General features: G+C 42.7%; 1 protein-coding gene across 3 annotated transcripts in view; it reads left to right on the top strand.

Moving 5' to 3' along the window:
* WTIP (WT1 interacting protein) overlaps positions 1-24,130 on the top strand; it is an 81,485-nt gene that overhangs the window by 10,867 nt on the left and 46,488 nt on the right. For 2 of the 3 annotated variants that reach the window (XM_051629612.1, XM_051629614.1), the window contains one exon: positions 19,613-19,714. In XM_051629612.1, coding sequence (XP_051485572.1) covers positions 19,613-19,714 — 102 coding nt within the window. Of the gene's footprint in view, positions 1-11,012; positions 11,055-19,612; positions 19,715-24,130 lie in introns of those variants that run through there. The other variant, XM_051629616.1, reaches the window with a different exon arrangement.

Raw genomic sequence — 24,130 nt, forward strand, 5'->3', positions numbered from 1 at the left:
TTTTGGTCTGTGGAGACCCTGTGGCCTCTCCCAGGCATGGGAAATACCCTTTTGTTTTGGCGGTCATTGCACAAACCCATCTTGTCTGTGACAAGCTTGTCCCCAAGTGTATGCAGTGCAGCAAACTGGGATGCCATGAGTAAAGCTCCTGGGTGGAAGCTGGGTTGTTCTACTGCACTTTCTCCCTTCATCAGTGTTCCTTGTGTGGCAGCAGTTCCAGCGCATGGGGTTTCAGGGAGCATCAGGTGAGGCCAGTCCAAAATGCTTGTGCCTGGTTAGGTTGCTGTGGTGCATTGTTGAACTTGAGACACGGGGCCAAGCAACTGTTTATGGATATCCCAAATTTAAATGCGAGTAATTTGAGGTTTGCTTTTGTGTGTCGGCTTTGCAATGTGCAAAACTGCAGCATGCATGCAGGGTGTAGTTGATGGAAAATCTTTATTAGAAAGGGATTTCTAATAAGGTGGGGAGAAGTATGACTCTTTTACTTTGATAAAATCAAGTGCTAACCTGACTGAATTGGGACAGCTGAGATCTGCTGCTGTGGCTTGATTCTGTTTTCCTGGCCTCAGATAATGATAGTGCCTTCAGCATTATTAGAGTAGGATCTTGTGTTCTTTGTTCCTGGTGTGGAATGTGTACTCAGCCCATTTGTTTAGGCCAGATATTGACTGAATTATTAGCAAATAATCACTGGGGGGGAATGGTTTTGAGCAAGGGGATAGTGAATAGGCTTTGCCACTTATCCATGGTTTGTTCTGCTCAAAGCAGCTTGCTAACCTAGTGCTGCTGTCTGCTATCCTGCCTGTTCTTGTCATGAACATGAAATGCAGCAGGATTAGACTTATGGTCTCTGTGGACTGTCTCACCTGTCACTCTTCTTTCTATCTCCCCATAGCTAAGTTAGTTCAAAGAGAATGTTGATACTTTATTTTGTGGATTTGTTGTTTTGTTTTTTAAATTAAAAAGGTAGAAGAAGCAAAAGATACTAGGAGTTAGCATAGGCTGAGACAGAACAGCTGTTTATACAAGGTGGTAGAAGGAGTTGTATTGGTAAAGTGTTGGATCTCTCTGTGTTTCTTTCTGTTGTGGCAGTTGCCATGCTGTTAACCTGGAGCATTCCAGTTCTCAGGTGTAGATGGGGAAAACAGGTAATTCCTCAGGGGACAAGGCAGACGTTTTGATGAATGGCTAATAACTGTTGCAGCTCTTTTATTTTGCCAAACAGTTATGTGAAAATTCTCTGCAGTTGGTGGGTTGCCCATTTTTAATCAAAGCCATGTTTCCCTGATATAAACATTCAATACAAAACAGAGCTGCACAACAATCAAGTGTGTTAGTCCAGATTTTGGGCTGGTGTGAGAAACAAGCATGTCATTTTCTGAAGTGTAGGTCAGTAGCTCATCTTAGAAAGTGTCTTGGCTTGTTGTACCTGTTCCTGGATAGAGCAGGGCTGAGCCTCTGTGGTGCAGCCCTGTACAGTTGCAGTGGTTCCCAGCAAGCCGTACTCTTGCTGCAGTGGAAAACCCCTACAGCTCAGGTGCACAGCTTAGTGAGTTAACACAGAAAAAAACCTTAAGATGTCTCAAAATAAAATCTGTACAAGGTATGGATACTAAGTAATTAATTTAGAAAATTGAACATTTCTCTGATAAATCAAAACCTCCCATATTCATGACAGTCCTGTTGAGGTCACAGGGGCATGTTTGACTTGTTTCTGACAGCTTGGAGTCTAGTTGTTTTTATTACACCACAGAGATCAGGGAATAAACAAATTCACATCTGTGTTTTACCCTTGCTGTCTTCTTCTGCCTGGCCTGCCTCACTGCCTCTGTACTTCCCAGAATGTATCCACATGGAGCTGTTGAGTTGGCTGCTCTGTGCTTCGGCTGTAAAAGTGATGTGTGGTTTGCTTAAAAACTTGGTATCTTGACAGATAGACACAAATTTCCTGCAAATTATGATATAAATAACAAAGAGCAGGTGGAGTAAATGGTGTGAAAGAGGGCTATAATGCTCCGTTAAGTCCTGCTGACCTCTTTCAGCTTGTAGGAAGCCAGTTAACTGTGCTGCATTCCCAGGGTGTTCCGCTTGCTTGCAGGAGATGGTTTTATGGAAGATGCATGTGAATCGTAGGAAGGCTCCTTGTTGCAGAAACTGGGATCCCACTCTCCTGGGCCTGTGAGAAGAGAATAGATCCAAAGACAGAACCAGACTTCTCTGTGTGTGATTTCAGCAGAGGAGGGTGGAGTTTGTGTGTGATTCTGTGATTCTACATCCTCTGCTTTTCCCCTTCTTGTTATCTTCTGCCCAGAACAGAAGTCACTTGAAGGTATCAAGATCTAAACCTGGAGAGGATGTAGGGAGCACAGGAATGTGGATGATGGGTTTAACACCCATTGCCTCTGATCTGCAGGTGGTTATAGAGAACACTCTGATGCTATGTCCATTGTGGATGAAGTGCTGTGAGCTCTGGGTATTGTTGCCACTTTTTTTCCTTTGCTTACCTTTTTTGCAGCAACATAATAGATCCTGCTTACTGATACTTAGTGTGTTTTTCCTGAAATTTTGGTGGCCATCAGCTGTTGTCTCATGTTTTTACAAACAGTTAGAAAAATTACAGTTTTTACAAACAATTGCCTTTTTGCTTGGCCTGGAAGGAGTATCTGCCAGTCTCATTTCTGTATGTTAGTTTTGAGAGAGTCATTCCTGTGCAAGATTGGCAAGAGTGGCTGTGCCAGGAGGTCTTGCCTAGTCTTGGAGAATGGTACAGGGCTTCCTTGCAGCTGCACAAGTAACACCTGCAAAGCAGATCACTGCCCAGTTCAGACTGTCGAAAAAAAATGAAATCCATGGCAGGTTTGGGCTTGGAGCTTTGAACACAGGTTTGCCCCATGCTGTTTTTTTTCTGGCAGATTGGAGGCATGGCAATCCAGTTGCCATACTCCACATTGCCCTAGGGCTTCAGAGGCAAGCCTCTGCCCTCATGCTGTGGAGTGAAGGACTCGGAGTGCCACACTCTTTTAAAGAACAAAATCAAAAAATCTTCTTGACCTATTAAGAAAGGGGGAAAAGGGAAGGAGTAGCTTGGGTTAGGCTGAAACAGCCTTGCATGCTGTGTAAGAGCAAACTGATGTTATTCTTCTGGGAAAAGGATTTTTCAGCCCCTGTTCCACACCTGGGAAGAATTCAGGCGGGTGAAGAACTAGCCCAGAAAGAGGTGATCCCCAGAGGCTGATTTGCATTTATTCACAACAGAAATACTTTGAAGATGCTCCAAGTGCAGACTTGCAAATCAGCTTTCTGGTGTGCCAAGTGTGTGAAGCTCTGCCTTTCCCTGCTGCTGCCTCTGCTCCCCACCTTGCAGGGCCTTTGGTTCCCCATGGGGCTCCTGGCAGTGACGACTGGCAGGAATGGGGAGCAGCTCAGGCCCATCTGGCTGCAGTGGTGGCCTGGCTCTGGCTGGGCACCCCGTCTCATTTGTGTCCATCTAATTTATTTCTGTAGCTCATGAAAGAAAACAAAACAAAACATGCTATTTCCCAAGCTTAAGGCCAAATCTTGGACTCCTTTGTGAGCAGAACTTCCTCTGAAATTATTGGATGTTTTGCTTGGTTAAAGACTGGCAAATTGGGAAGCCTGGTGTTAGATTATTGCAAGGTCAGAGAAAGGGTGCATTGCATGGTTTCAGGGGGGGGGAGCACTTTCTTTCATGTTTCTGACCAAGTACTCCAGGAATGGTAAGGCTTAGAGCTTTTTGATTTCCAAGTAGGTTGGTCCACACAGCATGCTAGCAGGGGTAATTTTGCTGGTGGGATGACAAGCTGAGGGGCTCCTGAACGCCACTGCCTGGGCTCTAGCAGAGCAAGGGACTCATGTACCTCACTTCCCTGTTCATCAGCGGTGCTGTATGTCATGCCTGGGGGTTTCCAGCATGGACATGAACCCACCCATGGGAACTAGAGGTCAGTGGCAGCAGCAGTAGTGGGGCAAGGGTAGGCTGTTGCTGAGACCACAGACTGTTCACAAATGTTAGCTGGATCTGAAGCCACAGATGTCAGAATAACAAGTGATAGAAGCATTTTTCCGTTTTCCCCTTTTATATCCAAGTGTTTCTTCCTCTGACTCTTCCAGCCCTCAAGGTGGGGTAAGAATGATATCCACCAGGTGATCCCAATGTAGGGGAATGCTAGGTTGTAAGGTTTATTTTGCTTATATATGTTTTTTATTGGATTTGGCCTGTCACCAAACTGGCAGTGAGATAGATGGGAGTCTTCCCTTCTCAAGGGACAAGAACTACACACCCAGGTGGCAGTCATTTGTAAAAACATCTCCCTAAGCAGTAGACATTCCTGTTTTGAAGAATCTGGGACTTGAGCCTGCATCAGCAGCACACTTAGTTTTGCACACATTTCCACCTGTGACACTACTGTTCTGAAAAAGCTAGTTACCAGCCAGAAATAGTATTGAAATAAGTCTGTGAATAGATTGTTGTTTGAATTTTTTGGACTTGACAGCTTGCAGTTTCTCACTGAGCAGTTGACTTAAGGGAAGAGAATAAGCATTGTTTTGGGGTCTAAAGTAAAGTAAGACTGACTCCAAGGTCAAATGTGACCATTTCATAACAAATAGTTGCATGTTTGTTTTTATCCTGCAGCTCAGGGCCAGGGCACTGAATTTTAAGCCTCAGGGAAGAAAAAAGGTGATATAAGCTTCTGTACAGCTTGAAGTATACATATGAACTGAGAACAGCCCACATGTTTGATCCTAAATAGGAATAAATACATTTCAAGTTTTCTTCTCCCAAAGAGCTCTGGGATTAAGTCATTGAGAAATAGTAACAAATAGTGCACTGGGCAGTATTATAGAGGGAAAGAAGAAGTTGGAGGCTGGGGGACATCCAGTATTTCAGGTCTGAGTCAAAGGTCCTGCTGTCAACAGATGCTTAGATACTACTTCAGCAGGTAGAAGGCTGAAATACCTGCCAGGATTTAAACCTAGTACTGAAGGGGAACACAGTTTTGGGTTTTTTTCCCTTCTTTTTTTTTTCCCTTCTTTTTTTTTTCCCTTCTTTTTTTTTTCCCTTCTTTTTTTTTTCCCTTCTTTTTTTTTTCCCTTTTTTTTTCCCTTCTTTTTTTTTCCCTTTTTTTTTCCCTTCTTTTTTTTTCCCTAGACACGATGTAAGGTGATTGACTAACTCTTACATGATAACACAGATCTTTACAGTGTGTGTTACCTGTTGGTTCAAGGAAAGGTAGGGAAAAGGATGCATGTTCATCCTGTGTTCCCCCTACCAGAGATTTGCACAAGCTATTCCTGTCAGCCTGAGTCACTGACACCACTGCAAGATAAAAGCTGTCGTTCCCATCAGGTGAAGGGCAATGGGCAGCAACCATTTGTAGTGATGGCTTAGTTTTTCTTGCTTTGTTTGAAGAAACATTTCTGGCTATGATGGAAGACAGCCAGAGGAGACTTTCTGTGACCAGTACTAGATTGAAACAGAATCTGTTTTAATTGAGAATAAACAATTATTCTGTCCGTAAATTGGATAAATAACCGCTCTCTAGAAATTATAAAATCCTTCATCTCTCAAAGGCACCAGTGGGAGAGGCAGAGGATGTATAGGCACCAACTCTGTACATCACTTTTAACCTTACAGAGACAGCACAGTTGAGAGATTCTTTGTAGATTTAGTAAAAGCTACCCTTATTCCCATAGATTAATCTAGAAACAAAGGCTCTAGTAATTTTTAAAAAGGCAAAAAACCCTCAACCAACAAATACACTGATTCTTTTAGTTAGTTTTCAAAATAAGTTTTGTGAGAGCTACTCTTTGTTAGGTTATTTTTTTAAATGAACCTTCACAAATGTTATTTCTTAGTGGATACAGTGAAAGGAGAAATTCCAAAAGAGCTTTGCTGCAATTAAAGGAACTGTTGCATTAGGTTAGTGATTTAGTGCATGAGAAGGAAAATCCCAACTCAGTGGTTTACACACTGATCCTGAGTGTTCTGATTAAAGGTCACACTAAGAAATATGTTTATTTGGAAGTCTAAAGAGAATCCACCGGGGAGTTAGATTTCTAAGTAGGAGTGAAATGTGTAAATATTCACAGGTAAGTCTTTACTTGTCCCTGTCATTTTATTGTAAATTTAGTTAGCTAAATCTTTAACTGAAAACAGAAGTTGAGTCTCCAGTAGTACCTGCAATAGGGCAGAGTATTCCTGTAGACTGTCCTGACAGGATATTGCATATATAAGTTCTGTACCTTGCTGACTAAAATGTGTTATAAAGTTACTAGGAAGAAGAGAAAAGGGGTCTGGTTGATTTTTCAAGGATTGCTGCCTCCAAGCTTGAGAATGGTCCATCCTGACATGCAGCAAGTTGAACAAGAGTGACAGAAGGCCTGCATGGATGAGCAGGGAGCTCCCAAGAAAGAAGTGGAAATAGGGGCAGGTGGCCTGGGTGCAATATAAAAGCACTCCCTGAGCACACACAGTTGGGGTCTGGAGTGCTAAGGCTTGCCTGGAGCTGAATCTGGTGAAAGATGCAAAGGTCAAGAAGCGCTTCTGCAGATGTATGAGCAAAAGGAAGACTAAGGGAAATGGGTAGGGGTACTGGGGTGGCATTCTATGATGAAAAGCTTGGTGAATAAGGAGAGAGCAGTGGATATTGTTGATCTCAGCTTTAGCAAGGCTTTTGATATTGTCTCTCATAACGTCTTTCTAGGCAAACTGGAGAAGTACAGGCTACATAAGTGAACTGTGAGATGGACTGAAAACTGGTTGAGCTGCTGGGCTCAGAGTTGTGACTAGCAGAATGAAGTCAAGTTGGAAGCCAATCAGTAGTGGTGCCCCTCAGAAGTCAATACTAGGGTCAGTACTGTTTAACAAGTTAGCAGATCATACTGCACTGGGATGAGTGGTTGATAGACTAGTTATATGTGTTGTCATTCAGCAGGACCTTCATAAGCTGGGGAAATAGGCTAATGGGAAGCTCATCAAGCTCTACAAAGAGAAATGCAAAGTCCTGCACCAGCTCAACAACCTTGTACAATGGTATGAGCTGGGGGCCCAGTGGCTGGAAAGCAGCCCTGCAGAAAGACCTTCTGGGGTTCTACTCAACATGAGCCAGCCGTGTGCTCTAATGGCAAGGAAAGCCAGCAGCATCTTGAGCTGGTATTCATCTTGAATCATGGGGATACCAAAGCTGAACATAGGCCCTGGATATACCCCTGGGAGCTGGGTACCAGTATGCTTTGTCCATGCACTCCATATCCCCAGTGTCTAAACAGGGGACCACAGGGCCTGAAGGGCTTGGAATAGACTATGTCAGCTTCTGCTGTGCACAGGTCTTGGGTGGGAGATGTACCAGCTCCTACCCAGTACCCAGACGGAAGGTCCCACTGCTCTGATGTGAGTGCAGGTCTCATCTGGTCTTTCCAGTAATAGCTCGAGTCTGCTTCTCAGGTGGACCTTCTCAAACTTAAAAGACCGCAAGACACTTACCACATATATAATAATCAGATGTGATACATCTTTTACTGCTTTTACTGCTTTTGTCATGATCCTAATCTGAACCACTGCTTTAATAGTAGAGAAACTATTTACCACTGACGTTGCACTGAGCTCTGTAACTATCAACAGACAGCGCAATTGAGGTGGAAAGGGTTACCTCTCTTATCACTCCTCTGTGTTTTGCTGAGCATTTTAATTAAAACCAGATAGAGGAAAAATTTTCACACTGTTCCCAATTTTTAGTGATTTCACCTGCTGTTAAATTGTATCAAGACATAACACTGTGGGGATGATGTAAAAAGGAATGAATGTTCCTTTTAGCTGCTATGAATAGAGGCTTCTCATATCAGTGAAGTGTTGACTTTATAATTATGAAAAGATTATATGTTTCTGTCATTTTTTAGCTGGTCCTCTAAGATGTAAGTTAACATTTCACCACTTTGCATAACCTTTCAAAATGGAGGAAAGGTTTGGCTGATAAATTGTGTAAGATAGCAGTATTTGGAGATGTTTACTGTAACTAACAAAGTGGAAAATTACCTTCCTAATCCTTTGGTCTTTCCTGTCTGCTCTCTCTTTCCCCTGTTTGGCAGTTCTTGAGTTTTATTTTTGCTGCCTCTAGAAAGATTTTTAATGAATTGTCCTGAAGATGTTTGCTCCACAACTGCGTTTTAGTTATTTTTTTGTAAGTGCTGCTAAAAATTTAGCCACCACTCCTTTGCTGTGTGATAGTTGTGGGTGATGGAGCTGATGAATTAATCACAAAATGAGTGATGTCTGGGCAGTGGGATGGTAGAAGAGGTGGTGGGGTGTTAGGAGTGGGAGAGAAGAGTATCTTGCCTCTTGTTCACCAATCTTGCTTGAGTCTGGCATCCAGCCCTACAAGAACTGAGTCCATCTTCCAAAATTCATGCAATCTTGGCATGGAGATGATGAGCAGGATGGGTGTGGAGAAGACACAAAGTGCTGGTTCTGGGAACAGGCCTGCTATGGTGTGCAGTTGGGTCCTGCAGTGCTGTAGCTGGTTGGCAGCTGCTGGTGTCTGTTTTGTGAAGACAACTCTTGTTGGGCTCTGGGGGACCGGTGCTGCACACAGGGTTTGTTTTGAAAGGAAAATGCTTTGTCCCCTCAAACAAATAGTGTTTGACTTTTGCCACCGAGGCCAAAGTATAGTTAGCTGTTTGTATCTCAGTGCCAAGTGCTATTGCAGAATGTGTGTTCTTTAATAGGGAGCAGCTTAGCACTTTGGTTAAGTTGTTGCAGGTTTCTCTGTAGAGGTTACGGACCAAGGTTTTGGCTGCAGGTACAGTGGGCAGGTTGCAAAAAGAGCAGATGATGCCAAAACCCCATTATAGTTGGGGTGGGCCTCTTCTGTCAGATCCTATCTGAAATAACTCACTGATCAGCATCTTGTATGTTTTTTTACTCCGTGCCCAGCTTTTGCAGAGGAGCCAGGCACTTCTGTTGTTGGTCAGTTCATGAGAATATAAGAAGCTGGGTGATAAAAAAAAAACAAGTGTGCTCCTAGGCATGGAGAGGGCTAACTCTGAATGGTGGTTTATCACTAGCTGGGAAACGGTGCATAACTGAGTGCATCAGCAGAGTCTTTTATGCATACTTCTTAATGCCTGTTACCCACTGTTCTCATTCAAGACAACTAGAAAAAAAAAAGTATAGAGTTAGTTTTCTGGCCTTCTGTACCCACTCTGTTCTTCTTTTGTGCCAAGATGAGTGAGATGAGGACAATGCAAGGGAAGAGGGGTGGTCCTGAGTGTGACATTTTTGCATTTCTAGATCATTCATCTGGATGCGGATCAAGCGAGTGTTCATATTTCTATCAAATTAGCCAGGCAGACCACGTACCCTGGAGTTCATGCCAGCTGCTAGAGAGCAGACTGTTACCTGATCCAGAACTGACAATACCTGATCCAGCAAAAAGTCAAAGCAGTCCAGACAGATGATACCTGACCTAGCCGAAATTCTGCCAATCTGAAGTTAACCATCAGTAGTGTATGCTGTGTGGCATCTCTATATGGTACTAAGCATTGTAGAGCTGGATTTATTCAATCATTGGAGCATGGCCTCACTCTGCAGTGCTGCTGTCTGTCTCGGTGGAAGGGTCATAATTGAGTGAGGTGAGATCTACCCACTTCTATGGGTATGAGCAGTGTTGGCTGGCCACAGCTGCCTGGGAGAGCAAGTCATTGAAGGTGAAAATGGAGCCTAGGTCCTTTCATGGTTGTGAGAAAGTCAGTTATCCTGTTGTAAGAATCATTGCAGACAGGAATCTGACTAAAGCCTGGAACAACCACCACTTGTCTGCTTTAAGTCTGCAGTGGAGGGCAGCCAAATGCATTGGACTGCCCAAGTCTGTGGAATCCTCATTTTGCTATGGAAGTTGGCAACATGTTGATTTTCTAATTCTTGCTGTTTCCTTCCCCCCCCCCCCCCCCGGTTGGATCCATAGAAAAGAAATGAGCCTACGTATATAGCATGTTCTATTGCTGTTGCCCGGAGGTGGAGGACGCAAAATTAGAATATCCTGTTTACATGTCATTAGTGCTGTGTTTGACCAGCTGTCCCAAGGGGATTCAGCTTGCTAGACCAGGACAGGCTTTTCTTATGGTCTGAGAGTCATCTTGTCCTACTGGACTAAGAGGACTGGCTGTTTGCACTAGCACTGAGCACTTCCTTGAACAGGGCCTTAGAGCTGCAGAGGAGAGTGGGCTTTTCACTGTAGCCAGGGCAAGGAAAGTGAGGTTTGCCAAGGGAAGGTACTTCAGAACTAAAATCTTTAATGAGCTGAAGATAGGAGAAACCTATGGCAAATGACTTTCTGAAATTGGTCCTGCAGGATGTCCTTGCAGGAAGGTGTATTCCTCCTCCCGACGTTCTCAAAGCATCCTTGAGTCACTTGCCTTGCAGTGACTGAAACCCCCCCCAAAACAACAACAAATAAAACCCAAAACAAACAAAAAAAAACAGTTCAGAGGGTTAGGGTGACAGAGGTTTTATAGTGATTTCCAGCTTCACTTTGGTGAATAGTTAAGTCTTTCTTAATAGCTTGCTATGATACCTACCTATAAGCATGCTTTTGTTTAAACAAACCTATTTTTACTTCTGGAAATCATAAAGAACCTCCTTGTGGCAGGCAAGAGCTAGCAAACCAGTGTCGGTGGCACCTTTATGGGGTGGGTGGTGGAAATGTGGGGCTGCTGTGAACGTGTAGTGCTTGCATCCTGCTTGTGGAAGGAGCTGCTAAATTTATAACCAAATGTGGTTACGTAATGCCGTGCCTTTCCAGAATGTCATGCTCGTTCTGGAAATAGACCGTTATCTCAGAAAATAGAAAAGTGCACCTGGAAACTTTTAGACTAGTCTCCTTGTTTAATCATAAACCCATTTTAAATACGTCAAGGAAGGCAGCTGTAATATATGACCTTTTTCTGCCATATATTAGAATGATGACTCATACGTGCAATGTCAAGAGAATGTAATGAAAACTCCAACTTGATGTCTGTGCAGCTGATGTTTTCAGGTCTGATGGGCTGTGGAGATCAGGGTGTTTGGGCTGTATTGTTAGTGCTTTCAGTATCACTGCTGTTACCTGGTTGTACATGGTTTCTAAATCAAAGCATTTAAATGATTCTGCCTCTTCCATGTCTTTTCTCTGAAGACCACACAGGTGTCTGTGGCTCCCATTTCATGTAGAAAGAGCCAAGATGCAGAAATTAAATGGCTTGCTAAAGACAACTTAAAGTCAAGACTGGAAAAGGGGGCTAGTACAGTAGAGTTGCTGGCTGGGTCTGTACTATGATCACTGTAATTAATACAGGAAAATCTGCAATTTGCGAATATACTGTTGCTAATGTGTGGCATCAGTAAGCATAAAGGAAAGATGATGCAAGCACAAGCTTTAAACATTTCACGTATGGTTTATTTATTCTAATAAAACGGTCTTGTTCTGTAAATCTGCTACTGGAAACAGCTGAAATGAAACTTAGCAAGTCCACATTCTGACCTGTGTTATGGCAGAGTAAATCTAAAGTAATGGTGTGGGCAAACATGTTCTCCACTTGGTGCAACCAGCTAAATGAACTCATATAAATTAAAGCACTGGTAGAAATTGCAGTATCCAGGTTAAGTAAAAAACAAATGCTTTTGTGAGTGCATTTGCAACCTGAATATTTTTTTTTAAATCTTCTCTATCACCATCCATGAACTGCCACTACTTCTGTTGCCTGTTTCATTGGAGTATGCAATGTGAAGGTCTACCTTCTTCCTAAATCAGTGTAAATACACAGCTGAGCTGAATGCCCCTGGTGCTCTACGCCAGCTTCTTAACAAAGAATTTGCTAGGAGCACTGGGGAGCTTGGGATGTTGGTATTACGTGTTACTGTACTGAAGTTAGGACCTGTGGAAGCATCATTCTCTTCTGTTGTCTGTGTAACCTGTGTGTGTGTGTCTTTGTTGTGTTTGCCTGGTGACTCTGGATGTGGTGGTGTGTCCTCCTCTGCCAACAGTAGCACAAGCTGAAGGTTTTCCTGACACTAGCTTGTCTTCACCTGATTGTTACTAATGCTGTGCTAGAAATTTTATGCTGAAAGAGACTGAGTTATATGTGTGATCGCACTCATTATGTTCCAGGCAAAATAAGTGTGATTTGAGCTGAAAGGCCTTGTTGACCTGGTACTTTGGTCTGTAAGAAGATGTATGTCCACAACGAGACGTTCAGATGTTCAGCAGCAGAGGAGGTGGTAGGGTAGGGAAGGGGCGTCATAGACATGGTTTCCCCTCCCAAGTAATTATTCCCAGTGGTGCTCTCCTTTATTTGCCCAGCTGTACGTGTCTCCTTGCATTGCTAATCCCAGTAACCACAAGGTACTTCTAGAAGCAGGATTTTCTTATTTGTCTTTTTTTAGTCAATAATTCGGTTGCTAAAGTTGTTTTCAAGTCCCCTTGTGCTGTGGTTGTCAACTTGAACATGAAGCTTGAGCAGTCAGCTGAGCTCTGAATCACAGACAAAGCAACCCAAAGTGGCACAGACGATAGAGCAGCCACGAGAACCACTCGGTCTTCCAGTTCATTGCCTCAGTAGCAAAAGATCTTTCTGTAAATGCCAAGTGGGAAGTATAAATCATCCTGCAACTGCCATGCACTAAATCAAGAAGCAGAGAAATGAATGAATATTTGTAAACCAAGTGTCAGTGTAACTAAAACACTGCGCAGAACAATAGGCCTGTAATGTGCCTTGTGCTGTCAGGAGGCTCCGTGGCAGAGTTGGAGATCCACACAAAGGGAAGTTATGCAGAGGCATGCTGGCTGCGGCCAAGGCAGGATGAACTCTGTGGAGATAGTGTCAGTAATTTCATGGTTCACAGCAGTAATTTCACATACTGTATTTGCTGCGCTAGCTTCAGGCTTTCACTGTGCGACTGGGTGGATCTACTTTAACAGTAATAAAAGCCTTCCCATTTCCAGCAGCTGCTAAACAGAGCTGATACTGACTCCCATGACATCTCCCACTCCACAGTGCTGACCAAGAGCTGCTGTAGTTTAATTCACCAGCACAAATATGCGCTGGGCTCATAGCTGCTAAAATAGAGTCTGGGAGGGGAGTGTTTGAGAGGTGTTTCTATGGCCTTCTGTGTTCCCAGATTCTTGCCCATCATCTTACCCTATGTTTGAAACTCTGGAAAGTTTCTGACAAAACAGAATAGCCCACATATTTACCAAAGCAAGTAGGAATAGGCTGAGCCCTGCTGACCTTCTGGCCCCATCGATCCCTCAGGTAGGTAAAGCTCAGCTCCTGTGTCCTGATGAGCACTGTCCTTCCTGGAACTGGTCCCAGCACTTCCCTTCATGGCCATGACCTCCCTCAACAGCTTGGTCCAACACAAGTCACATCCTTGTTATGCAATAGGCAGACTGGAGATAGTTAAAGTTATTTCAGGAGCTGGAGTTAGAACCTAGAGCTTGCTTCGACAAAACTTCAAGTGAATGTGAACTTTACTGTGTTTTTAACCAAACATGAACTAATCTCAAACTTTGATTTTTCTGAGTTAATTCTACACATGCATCCTTCCTCTTCCAAGCTTGTGTATTAATTAACTAAAACCTCCTGTAGGAGTCAGGCACTGAAGTGATGGAAGTATTTTTAAGTTAGCAAATATATATCTCAAGGGCTTAAGTAGTTTATTGGTGGGGTTTTTGCCTTCTTTCCTTAAGAAGAGCAAGATCTGGAGCAATCTCAATAAGGTTTAACAATGACAGCAAAAAGTTTCCTGGTCCACAGCCTGCTTTTTATCTTGCTTCTCTTAAGCTATGATTTACATTAGGTGTTGTGGGCCATCTTCCTTCAGTTTAACCTACTCCAGCCTCCAGCGTGGTTGCTGCAGGTAGCACATGGGCACAGGCCACACTTGTGTTACTGGATGGGGTCAGGTCCCTCCTGGCTGCAGGGTTCTGGGGTGCCAGGTGTGGATGGACTGTGGCTTGGGATGGGAGCTTAAAATGTTTACCTGAGCATTTCCCAGTTATTAGTCTGTCATTTTCAACCTTAATTCAAGATTTGGTTTCTTCTGAGGGAGAAGGTAGTGCTGGTAGCTTAGCCTGATAGTCCCTCCATTGTTCCTGCCACAAGACATTGTTGCTGAGCAAGTCCAGGTAGTATTTATAACCTGCACATACCAGATTTTGTGTTGGATATTCAAGTCTTGGTACATTTGCCAGGTATCTACCAGGTGACAAACTGAAGCCTTCCAGCGAGAGCTACCTGTGTTGGTGAGGGCTGAGGGGTTTACCAGGGCTGCCTCCCTTGCTCCTGCCTGGCTGCTAGGAAGAAACTCTGTCCCTGTGCCCTGTGTAGGTGCCGTGTTTCTTTTATCTGCTTCTGACTGGGAGATGATGTGTGTTGGAAGATTCCTCCTGTGGTTGTTGGAAGGAAGGGAGTATTTTTCTCATCTGAAGTCACCTCTCAGTATCAGAGCTGCCACAGTCCAGGATGTCTGCGCTGTAGCTGCTGTTAGCTCAGGCAGGTACTGCTGCAGCAGTGGCACAGCTGCCTGGACTTGGGGCAGCTCTGATGCTTCACTATTTACCCAGCTTCTTAGCCGAATATTTTTTTTAAAGTAGTAGCAACACCCTGTGTAAAACCTGCTTGGTGTGAGATCATCGGCTGCAAGTGCTGCAGCCTGTGTGGGAACACCTCCTGTGGCCAGTGGCACCTGAGGTGACTGGTGCAGCCCCTTCACAGCCCTCCTGCTCTTGTAGCTGGTCTGTGTTGCTGCAATTTGATTTCTTGAGCCAAGTTAAGGCTTCCCTCCTCCTTTGTTTGTCCCACTTGATGGCTGTAGGGTTTCATTTTCCTGCCCCTGCACCTTGGTGTGCCACAGGCATAGAAAGCTTGTTGGGGACTTGCATAGAGATGGTCTTTTCAGGTCCAAGAGAAGAAAAGGGGTTTTGAAGTAGCCTAGTGTGATGTTCACCCACCCTCTTCCCAGCACTGCAGCACGAACAGAACTGCAGAGGCAGAGGAGTCATCTGTGCCATGTGTTAGTTGTTAATTTTAGCTTCACCATAACTCTTGATGACAGGGCTTGGTTGTTTCCTACTGTAGGCAGCATGTAGCAGTTATCCTAGAGATATGGTGTGGCTGTAAGACAGCAAAGCTGCAGCTCATCCCTGAGCCGTGGCTTGCTGTCAAGGAGCACGATAGCCAGATTTCTCCCTCTGACTCAGGCAGCTGCTGTGTACTGAAGTTGAGAGGCCCTGTGGTACCATTTTTCTTGCATTTGTGCTAAATCCTTGACTTAAGGTTAAGTGAGGATGGCACAGGTACAGAGTTCCACATGTGTTTGAGAACAAAGCTTGGCCAAAAGGTGGTTGTGTATCTGCTGGTATGCGTACTCCATTTAACCTTTGTCTACTGCCTTTTTCCCAGTTCTGGGTACTTCGTGAAGTCTGTGTGAAGTACTAGCCCATGCTGGCATGATCAAAACAGCATCCCAGGGTTTGACATACAGGTCCTGAACTGAATTTCTAATGCATAGGCTGCTACAGGCAACTCTTAAAAGTACGTTATAGCAGTCTCAATAAAATTTGTATAGCTTTTGTATCCTTTCTGGGTTGTTGCTTATGTCTTTGTTATAATGCATTGCGTTGCGTCTATCTTAAGTCTGGAGCAAAATTATTGACAATATCAGAAAATACCTGTCTTATTTTCTCTTGGTGCTGATACTAGGATTTTTGCTAATGCACGAGTTATCCAGAGGCCATCATGCTTCTGATGGCTGTGTTGCCATGAGGTGCTGGAGACTTCTCTGGCTTGCATTCAGGGATGTTGTTCTGACTGACGTGGTCAAGCTCAGTGGAGTTGACTGGTTAAGGTGTTGAGGGTGCTGGCAAAGTGATGCAGCTAACTCCAGCAAGGAGTCTGAGAGTTCTTCCTCTTTCTAGTATCATTTTTGTTGGTGGCCTTTTATCATGGTCCACAGAGTTTGTTCAGTATCTACTCTCATGTTTGGTTAAACACTGTGTGAGGAAGCAAACATCTCTTCACTGCAGCGAAAGAATGTGGTGGTGCCGTGCTCGAGCCAGCTCAGCCAACGTTTATGCAAACTTTGGGTGTATGCAACATCTTGTAGCATCTTTTTCTAGTTGAAGAGAGACACCAGATTTGTAGGAAAGCTGATGACTTGGATGGAAATGCTGTCATTGTGTTCAAGAACTGAAGGTACAGTTGGCTGCTTAGGTGTGTCCAGAGGGGCAAGGAGCTGTATAAAGGCTGAAGCAGTTGATCTGAAGTCTTGTCAAGTTAAGTGTCAGAAATAAGACATGCTTGCTGTGTAACAGAACATTGTTCATAGGCAGTTTAAAAGCTTTGAAATTAAATCTGGGGGAAAAAAATGATGTAGCTGTTATGTCAAGGCTTTCACAAGCTTGCAGTGTGCAGTCTGGGCTGTGACTGGTGGAAAGCCAGACCTGAACAGCCATGTATGTAATCAGTGCTTTTCCTAGGCATTTATGAGCTCACGTTATACTTGCACCACAGCTGCTTATATATTTTCCATAATACGCTTTTGGAATTATGCATGTTCTTTTTTAGTATGCTAATCATCTCTGTGGTCATTCATTCCTGGAGTTAATGACTAGTGTCTTAGAGAAGTTAACGAACTGACAGCTGCTCATAACGAATCACTTGCTGGAGAGGCCAATGTAAGTTTAACATCCACGATAAATCCTTCTTTTGCTTCTAGTAGTTCAGTGGAGCAATGGCAAATAAATGAGGCAGTAACTTCATTTATCAAAGCACTTCATGACTGTATTAGATTTGTGCATGAGAGCTCATAGACAGAAGTGCCAGAAAATTACAGACTCTGTGTTTCTGTTTTTTGAGTAATACTAAGTGTAAATGGGAAAAGGTAGATCTCTCAGCATAACCTCACAGTCAGACTAGCAGCAGCTGCAAGTTCTGGGTACCTGGCTGGTGTAAAAAGATGGGCAAGAAGGGTGTGGATAGTTGGGGAGCATTCAAAGGTTTTTCTTCTGGCCCCATTGACAAGAGTGAACTGAAACTTCACACTGAGACATGATGCTGTAATAACAGATCTTGTTTGAAATGTGCGCCCCATGTTCTCTGCTGTGTGTGCAGCCCCTCTGGCCCCAGGGCCAGGAGAGACCAGGGTTATTGCAGAGCTTGTGGTATGTGATAGGACAGAGTACAGGTTTGTGGATGCTGTGCTGCTGCTGGGAGCAATTCCTGCAGCTGCTGGCTGATGGGATGCCTTTTCTGATCAGTGTCCGCAGTAATCAATAACCATCTTTCATCAGCAGTTAACCATTAACTCATGGCAAATAGCAGACCTTTTTCATAACCTTTGGTTACAAATAAATAGGCCTAACAGCCTAAGGCAACAATTTTTCAGGAGTTCAAATTTTTAGTCAGAGCTGAGCTAGCCAAGGACTAGCATTTTCCTAACAGACTGTAATTAACTGAACTGATGGATGTAGCTGGCAGCTAGTTTGTATTATATGCTTAGCTTGGGACATTGGTGTCCGATAAAGTTGTTGTTCCTGCTTCACTGAAATCAGTTTTAAGATTTAAAAGTAATCATTAATAGATATATTGGGTTTTTTTTAAATTATTGGTCTGAAATGGTGGTGTTGTGTCAGGATGTTGTACTAATTGAATGAAAGGCAGATCTCGTAATGATTTTAAATGAGGGAGTTAAAGATATAAACCCCAAGGAACCATGTGTTAATAAAGGTCTTTCTATTTTAATATTCAAATTGGTAGCATAGGATGATTCTTTTCTTCAAACACATTTTAACTTGACAGTATCCCATTTAAACTGAAGCAGCTCAGCTCCAGATAATGGTTTTCAAAATGTTTTGAAGAGCTGGGAGGGGATGGAGGTATTAATGGACATTGTGTTGTCTATAACGCTTTCCTTGTTGAGAGCCTGGGTGAAGTCTCAGCTGTATTATTGGGTACTGCTCTTCTGCCCTGGTTTACTTACCTCCACAGATCTCTACCTGCCAGGGACAGATGGTGCTTCTGGCTCTGATGTGGCCGCTTAGACCAGTTTATATGCTGGGAGTGAATAAAAGGAAGACCTGTGGAAACTGAACTGAATACCAAAAGCTTTGTTAGCTTAATTTTCTGCCATTAAAGTTTCTACCAGTTTGTAATATGCTAATTTATCTCCCAAACTGCTTGTATTTGTATGTTCTGCGTGTTTGCCTGTGTAAAATGTTCGCAGCACAGCAGGGGAAAATTCTGGGTGATTAAAGCCCAGTTTTGTAGTTCTCTAGTTCCTAGGCTCTTAAGTACATTCACAGTTTTCTTGATGCTAATGACTAATGCTGAGCTTGTGCATGCATTTGTAGAAGTGGGGGCTCAGAGACATTGGAGCACAGCAGTTTCATTATAGAGTTGTGAGAGGCAAACATGTCAAATTTTTTTTCTACTGTAGTATTAAAATAAATAATCATCACACACCATTGTCTTCAGATGTACTGTCATGCTACAATTGAATAGAGACCAATGGACCTTTTAGAAAAACTTAAAATCGATAGACCTGAGTATGTGACAGAAGGACATGAACTCTCCAGCAATTTGTTTCTTCTTCATGACCATACAGAAGCAAAGTGATTCCTGAATTATCTCACTGCTCTGGTTTGAATTTAGAGAGGTTATGTATAGGCAGAAATAAATGCATAGGCAGAAGACTCTTGAAGTTCTAACTATGGGGAAAAAGTTTTTAAAAAACAAGCCAAAAAGGACCCTGAAAACCCTGCTTTATAGAGTTTATTGAAATAATGACCTTTCCTGTGAGTTTGCTGTGTGTGGAGCTAACTGCTGAATTTGCCAGTGCTATGTTGGTTCTTCATGCTTTAGTCTTAGCTGGACTTCATAGGAGTCATCCCCAGCATCACCAAGACAGCCTGAGGCAGTGGAGTTGAATTTTTGTCTCCACTGAAGCAAAACTGCCAACCAGAATTTTTGCCCTTAGACTCTAGGAAGTTAGAAGCCGTGCCCTTCTGTTTTGTACTACTTATTCATGGAGAGTTAAACAATTCTTAAATGTGACTGACAGACCTGTTTTCTCAGTACTGCATGGCTTTCACCATGGACCAGTGCTCTTGATGTTGCACTGTTGGAGAAGGGCAAAGAGAAGTCTTCTGGTTTTTGGACTGAATTGTTGTTTTATTAGTGATTATTGAATGCAATATGGTGGAGCACTTAGTTGTAAAGGTGACATTCGATTTCTTGGGCAAATTGAGTTACTTCCAGAGACTGGATTTTCTGTCCCCTCTCATTGCACCTGTCTCCTTTGGATTTCTGTCTTTAGTCAGCCTCAGTCTTCATGCACTGAAACACCAGCAGAGGCTTTCGCCACCCCTTTTATTTTGGCATTTGTTCCACTCAAGCTGCCTCCTTCTGTCTTGGGTATTTGAATCTATTGAGGGTAAGAAGCTCATTGGTTATAAGGCCTGATGGAGGATATCATGCATATTATGAATCAAAACCTTGGAGCTGTTTTTAGGAGCTGCAGAGGATTCTGACTTCCCTTTCTTTCTGCTTTTTTTAGGTATTTGTATAAAATGTGGAAAAGGTGTGTATGGAGCGAGCCAGGCTTGCCAAGCAATGGGTAACCTCTATCATACCAACTGCTTCACGTGCTGCTCTTGTGGTAAGTCAGATCTACCATAGCCTTATTAAGTGGCTTCCTTTTGTTTTACGTACTCCTGTAGCAACCAGTGTACAAAGTGAAACCTCATTTTGCCGGCTTCTGAAGGCAAAATTCCCACACAAGACTCCAGTTTGGTGTTTTCCTAACCAACAGCCCAGAAAAGCAGTATTTTTTTATTTTAAGGGCTGCATTTACAAACTGGCTTCAACCTGGCCATGAGTACTACATACTTTCAAATTTGTGTTTATGGAACTGTAATGTGTATTGATAATTTTTACAGAAAATAAAATTTGTGTGGCCAAACCCATATTTTCCCTTTCTTTTTGCAGATGCAACTCATAGTCAAGTATGTATATTTGTAATTTCTGTATATACCTAATGCTCAAAAATTGTTCTCTTATGTTTGAATGTGATAAGAACAAATAGAAAACTGCATGTTAGAACATCTTAAGCTATTAGAATTTTTTATTTTGTAGAGGAAAACTTGCAGATGAATCACTCCTCCTTGCTGTTCTTAGGATCTTTTTAGGCTTCTCTCTTAATCTGAATTGATCTGAAAGTGATGCATTCTGTATGTGATTTGGGGAAGTCATGGCTTTGCCAGGGGAAACGGGACTTGGAAGACTCAGGGCAGCACTTGTAGAAGTGTTTGCCTTAAGCATTGTGAACTGAAGTTGGAAGCTTCCTCTGTGTCTTGTCTGTAACTGCTGAGAGCTCACAAATTCCCACCGAGTTCAAGGGGGGTATGAGAGCTCAATTTTTAGGAATCTGGTATTTTTTATTGATATACCCACACATTTATTTAGGTTTCAAATATATGAAAATATTTGCCTGGATGTTGAAGATCTTGTTGTGATACATAGCAAAAGATTTACTTTGAGCAGAATATGCCAAGCGTAAATTGTTTATAAAAAGGATTAATTAAGGATTAGAAAAAGAGTAGAAGATTATTGGCATGGAACCAAGTAAGTTGATAATGAAAAGACCATTGTAAAGTTCACTTGTGAAAGGAGAAGTGGTGTCTTTTCTCCTGAGATGTGTACAGATAAATATTGGTTTAAAGAAGCCTACAACCTGAACATAGAATTTGGTGACCTTTATAAATGACTCTGGACTGTTACTAGGTTCTAGAATAAACTCATTTCAAACCTTCAGGGATCACTCTCAGCTTTGCTGAAGTCTGACAGTGAATGAGTAGCTTTTTTGTTGGCTCCCAAAGTGAACAGCATCCTTCTTAGCGGCGGATTACAAAATATGATATTGGATTATATCTATCCGCTCTTTGCCAGCATTAACCTAACCTAATTGCATGGGTGAATTCCAGCTTCTCAGTGGCAGGCAAGGGTTTTTTTTTAAGTTGTCAGGATGCATGTTTGCTGCCACAGGGTTCTGCACACAGCTCATTCTGTTCCGTACAAGAATGTATAGGGCCTGAGGAATGTATTTTAACTGCAAAATACAAACCCAGCTTAATTATTGAAAAGCCCAACAAGATTTTCTGACCTGGCGTGGTATGTTTGGTCAGTGTTACATCTACCATAGGGGCAACTTGAGACGTGTCCATTCAGAATGTAGTTTTGCCCCACCCTACGGTGCTGGTGGAATTTCGTGATTCACACAGCTTTCTGTGAGTCACACAAGGAAACAGTGCTCCAGGTTGTCTTCCGAGCTCCGTGCTGTACTGCTTGTGGGCTTGAGGGGCCAGCTATCATCCACTAGGTTGTTTCACAAGTAAGAAAGGCTTGGATTTCCTTCAGTCTGTAACCTCTGATACAGTCCCATGGAAAGGGAAATGTTTGGAGGCTTTCTTATGTTAGGCACTGAAAAGGTGGATGTGCCGCTAATGTGGCAGTAGTGCCACATCAATCAAAGCTTAAGTTCAACTACATGCAGTGCAAATCAAAAGCAGAGCTTTCCCTGTCAACTCAGTTCTGAAATAGTACCAAAGTGAGCATAACTGGAAAGGGAGTGTTGGATTAACTCTGTTTTCCTACTTAATTTGGGCTGTGCAGTCCTTTAGAAAACCAGTGTGATTCAGGAGAATGCTGGTGGATCCAGACCTTGGGAACAAAGCAGGCGGGTCCCATCCATGGGAATTATATCCTGGAGTGTGCTGCTGACAAAGCTTCTCTTTGAAACAATCAAACAGAAACTTCTCACAGTACTGCAGTTTATGAACAGAGTTCACTTTACCTTCTATGTGTCATTGGTGGGACCCAGGTGAGAATTCTGTGCTCTAGTTTTAGTGCCTACCTTTAATGAGATGAGGAAAAACTGGAGAAGGTCTGAAAGGAATTACACAGATGATTAAAGGCTGGAGGAAAGGTGATAGTGAGAGCCTGATGTATTTAGGGTATCAGAAGTGATGGGAGGTACGTGTGGCTGGAGCGAGTAAACACTTTTACCAGAAAGCAGCAGTAGAAATTGGTCTCATGTACTAGAGGCAAACACAGAAGTTATCTTTTCTGGGGGCTGAAATTATACAATTCAAATAGGAAACAGGACAGTTTTTATATAGTGAGGATGATTAACTGCTGGAATGAAATACCAAGAGAAGTGGCAGATTCTCTGTTCTTTATTTTCAAATTAAGACCAAATGTCCCTTTGGAAAGTGTTTTGAGTCAAGCTTTTAGATTCAGTATATAGGTAACTAGTTGATCACTAATGACATTTGTTAGGCAAGAGGTCACAGCACACAGACTAATGCTCCTTCTGAGCTTTTGACAGGAGAGTGAAAAATGTGAGTACTTTCTACCCAACACAGTTCTGATACACTAGTTCCTATGTATACTTAAAAATTTGAGCTAGAGTGCAAGCTTGCCTTTCTTTTTCCCTCTTTTTCCCAAACAACAAGAATGATCCAAACTGTCCTCCAGTGGTTATCAATCTCACTTTCAGTGTAATGAATCCAGAAATAGAAGGCAGTGACTGAAGAAGTCTGCACCTGAAGACATTACATTTAAATAAGGGTCCAATATTTAACCAGCTACTATTAAAAATAAATAAGTAAATTCAAACCCTTGAGAAAAGTTGTGGTTTGGAGAACACTCAGGCTGAAATGTAGTAATGAGTGATGGAGCCTCCAAGGGCCTCATTTCACCACTCAGCAGTGAGTATTTTCAGTTCAGCAAAGACAAGTGCAGTTGTGCATGGAAGTTGAAAGAGACCCTCAACAGGAAATTCTGCCTAAGTCAGAGTTCTTTCTTAGGCACTTTTTTAAGTTTAACTTTTACAAAAACAAGATCCAGGTGCAATCTCTCAGGGTGCCCTGGTTGAAAAGGGCAGCATGTGGCAGAACGGGCCATTCTGCATCTCCCAGAGAGCATACAGCACTTGCCTAGTGCTCTCCTTTTCAACTCCCACCATTATATATCACACTGTTGCTGGAAGGTTTGTGTTTGCTTGTAATCAAGAGGAAAACCTAAAATACACTCACAGGTGCCTGCACCTCTGTGAGAACTCCAGTCTTGTTAGTGTAGAAGTGTGAGGAAGAAAGGATGGATTCTCAGGGATCTTCCGCAGCGATGGTGGTTAGTTCCTGAGAACATGGATGCAGAAAGATCAGGAAATATTTCCAAGATACAGTAAATAAACAGGAAACTTCTGTCCCCTTTAGAAGTTTTGGTAAAATGCTCAGATGGTAAATCGCTTCATTGTCATCCTAGGTTCTGGCAACTTTAGGATAAAACTCAGTAATATATTGATTCAGAGTTGTGCAGGATCTCAAAAAAAGGAGGTCGTGCCAGTGAGCTGAGGTCAGAAGAAGAATGGAAAGGAAATTACCTACTTAGCAGACACATTTTACACTTTAAAATAAAATGCTGTATTTCTGCCTCTTTAGTGTGTTCAGTGGGCTTTGGATAGTTGAGCCTTGCTACCATAACTGAGCAAGTTCAGCATTTCAGAACTTTGCTCTGACAGTTACTTTTTGTTATGTCTCTGTGTAAAGCTCTGTTGCCTTCTGCAAAAAGCCATGCTCCAGAACTTTTTTTTCAGTCAGGTAATTCTCTTCAGGTAATGTAAAAGCCAAAGTGATCTGGTTTCCTTGGGATCAAATAGTTCAATGTAGATCTTTATCCACAATCTCTTAGAGAAAACAACTGAAGCTTGTTAGGATGGTTTTAATGTAGATCCAAATCCTTTCTCAGCCCTAACACCACTGGAACCTTTTTTAGGCCTTGTATCAGCAAAACACTTAGAATGTATTTAAGCACATGTCTGTTACTCATAGGTAAGCATGCTTTGCTGAATCTTAAATAACAGATTAATTCAGGCGACATCATCATCTGTCCCTTCTGTTAAGTGTAAAATTTTAGCTTTGGCAGGAGTTCAGCTGCAGATTTTGGTTACGGAAGACAAGAGCTGAAAAATGTCTGCCTGAAAAGCTCATCATCTAATCCCTCTTGGTAGTATTTC

Source organism: Apus apus, chromosome 11 (genome assembly GCF_020740795.1).
Source record: "Apus apus isolate bApuApu2 chromosome 11, bApuApu2.pri.cur, whole genome shotgun sequence".
NCBI lineage: Eukaryota > Metazoa > Chordata > Aves > Apodiformes > Apodidae > Apus > Apus apus.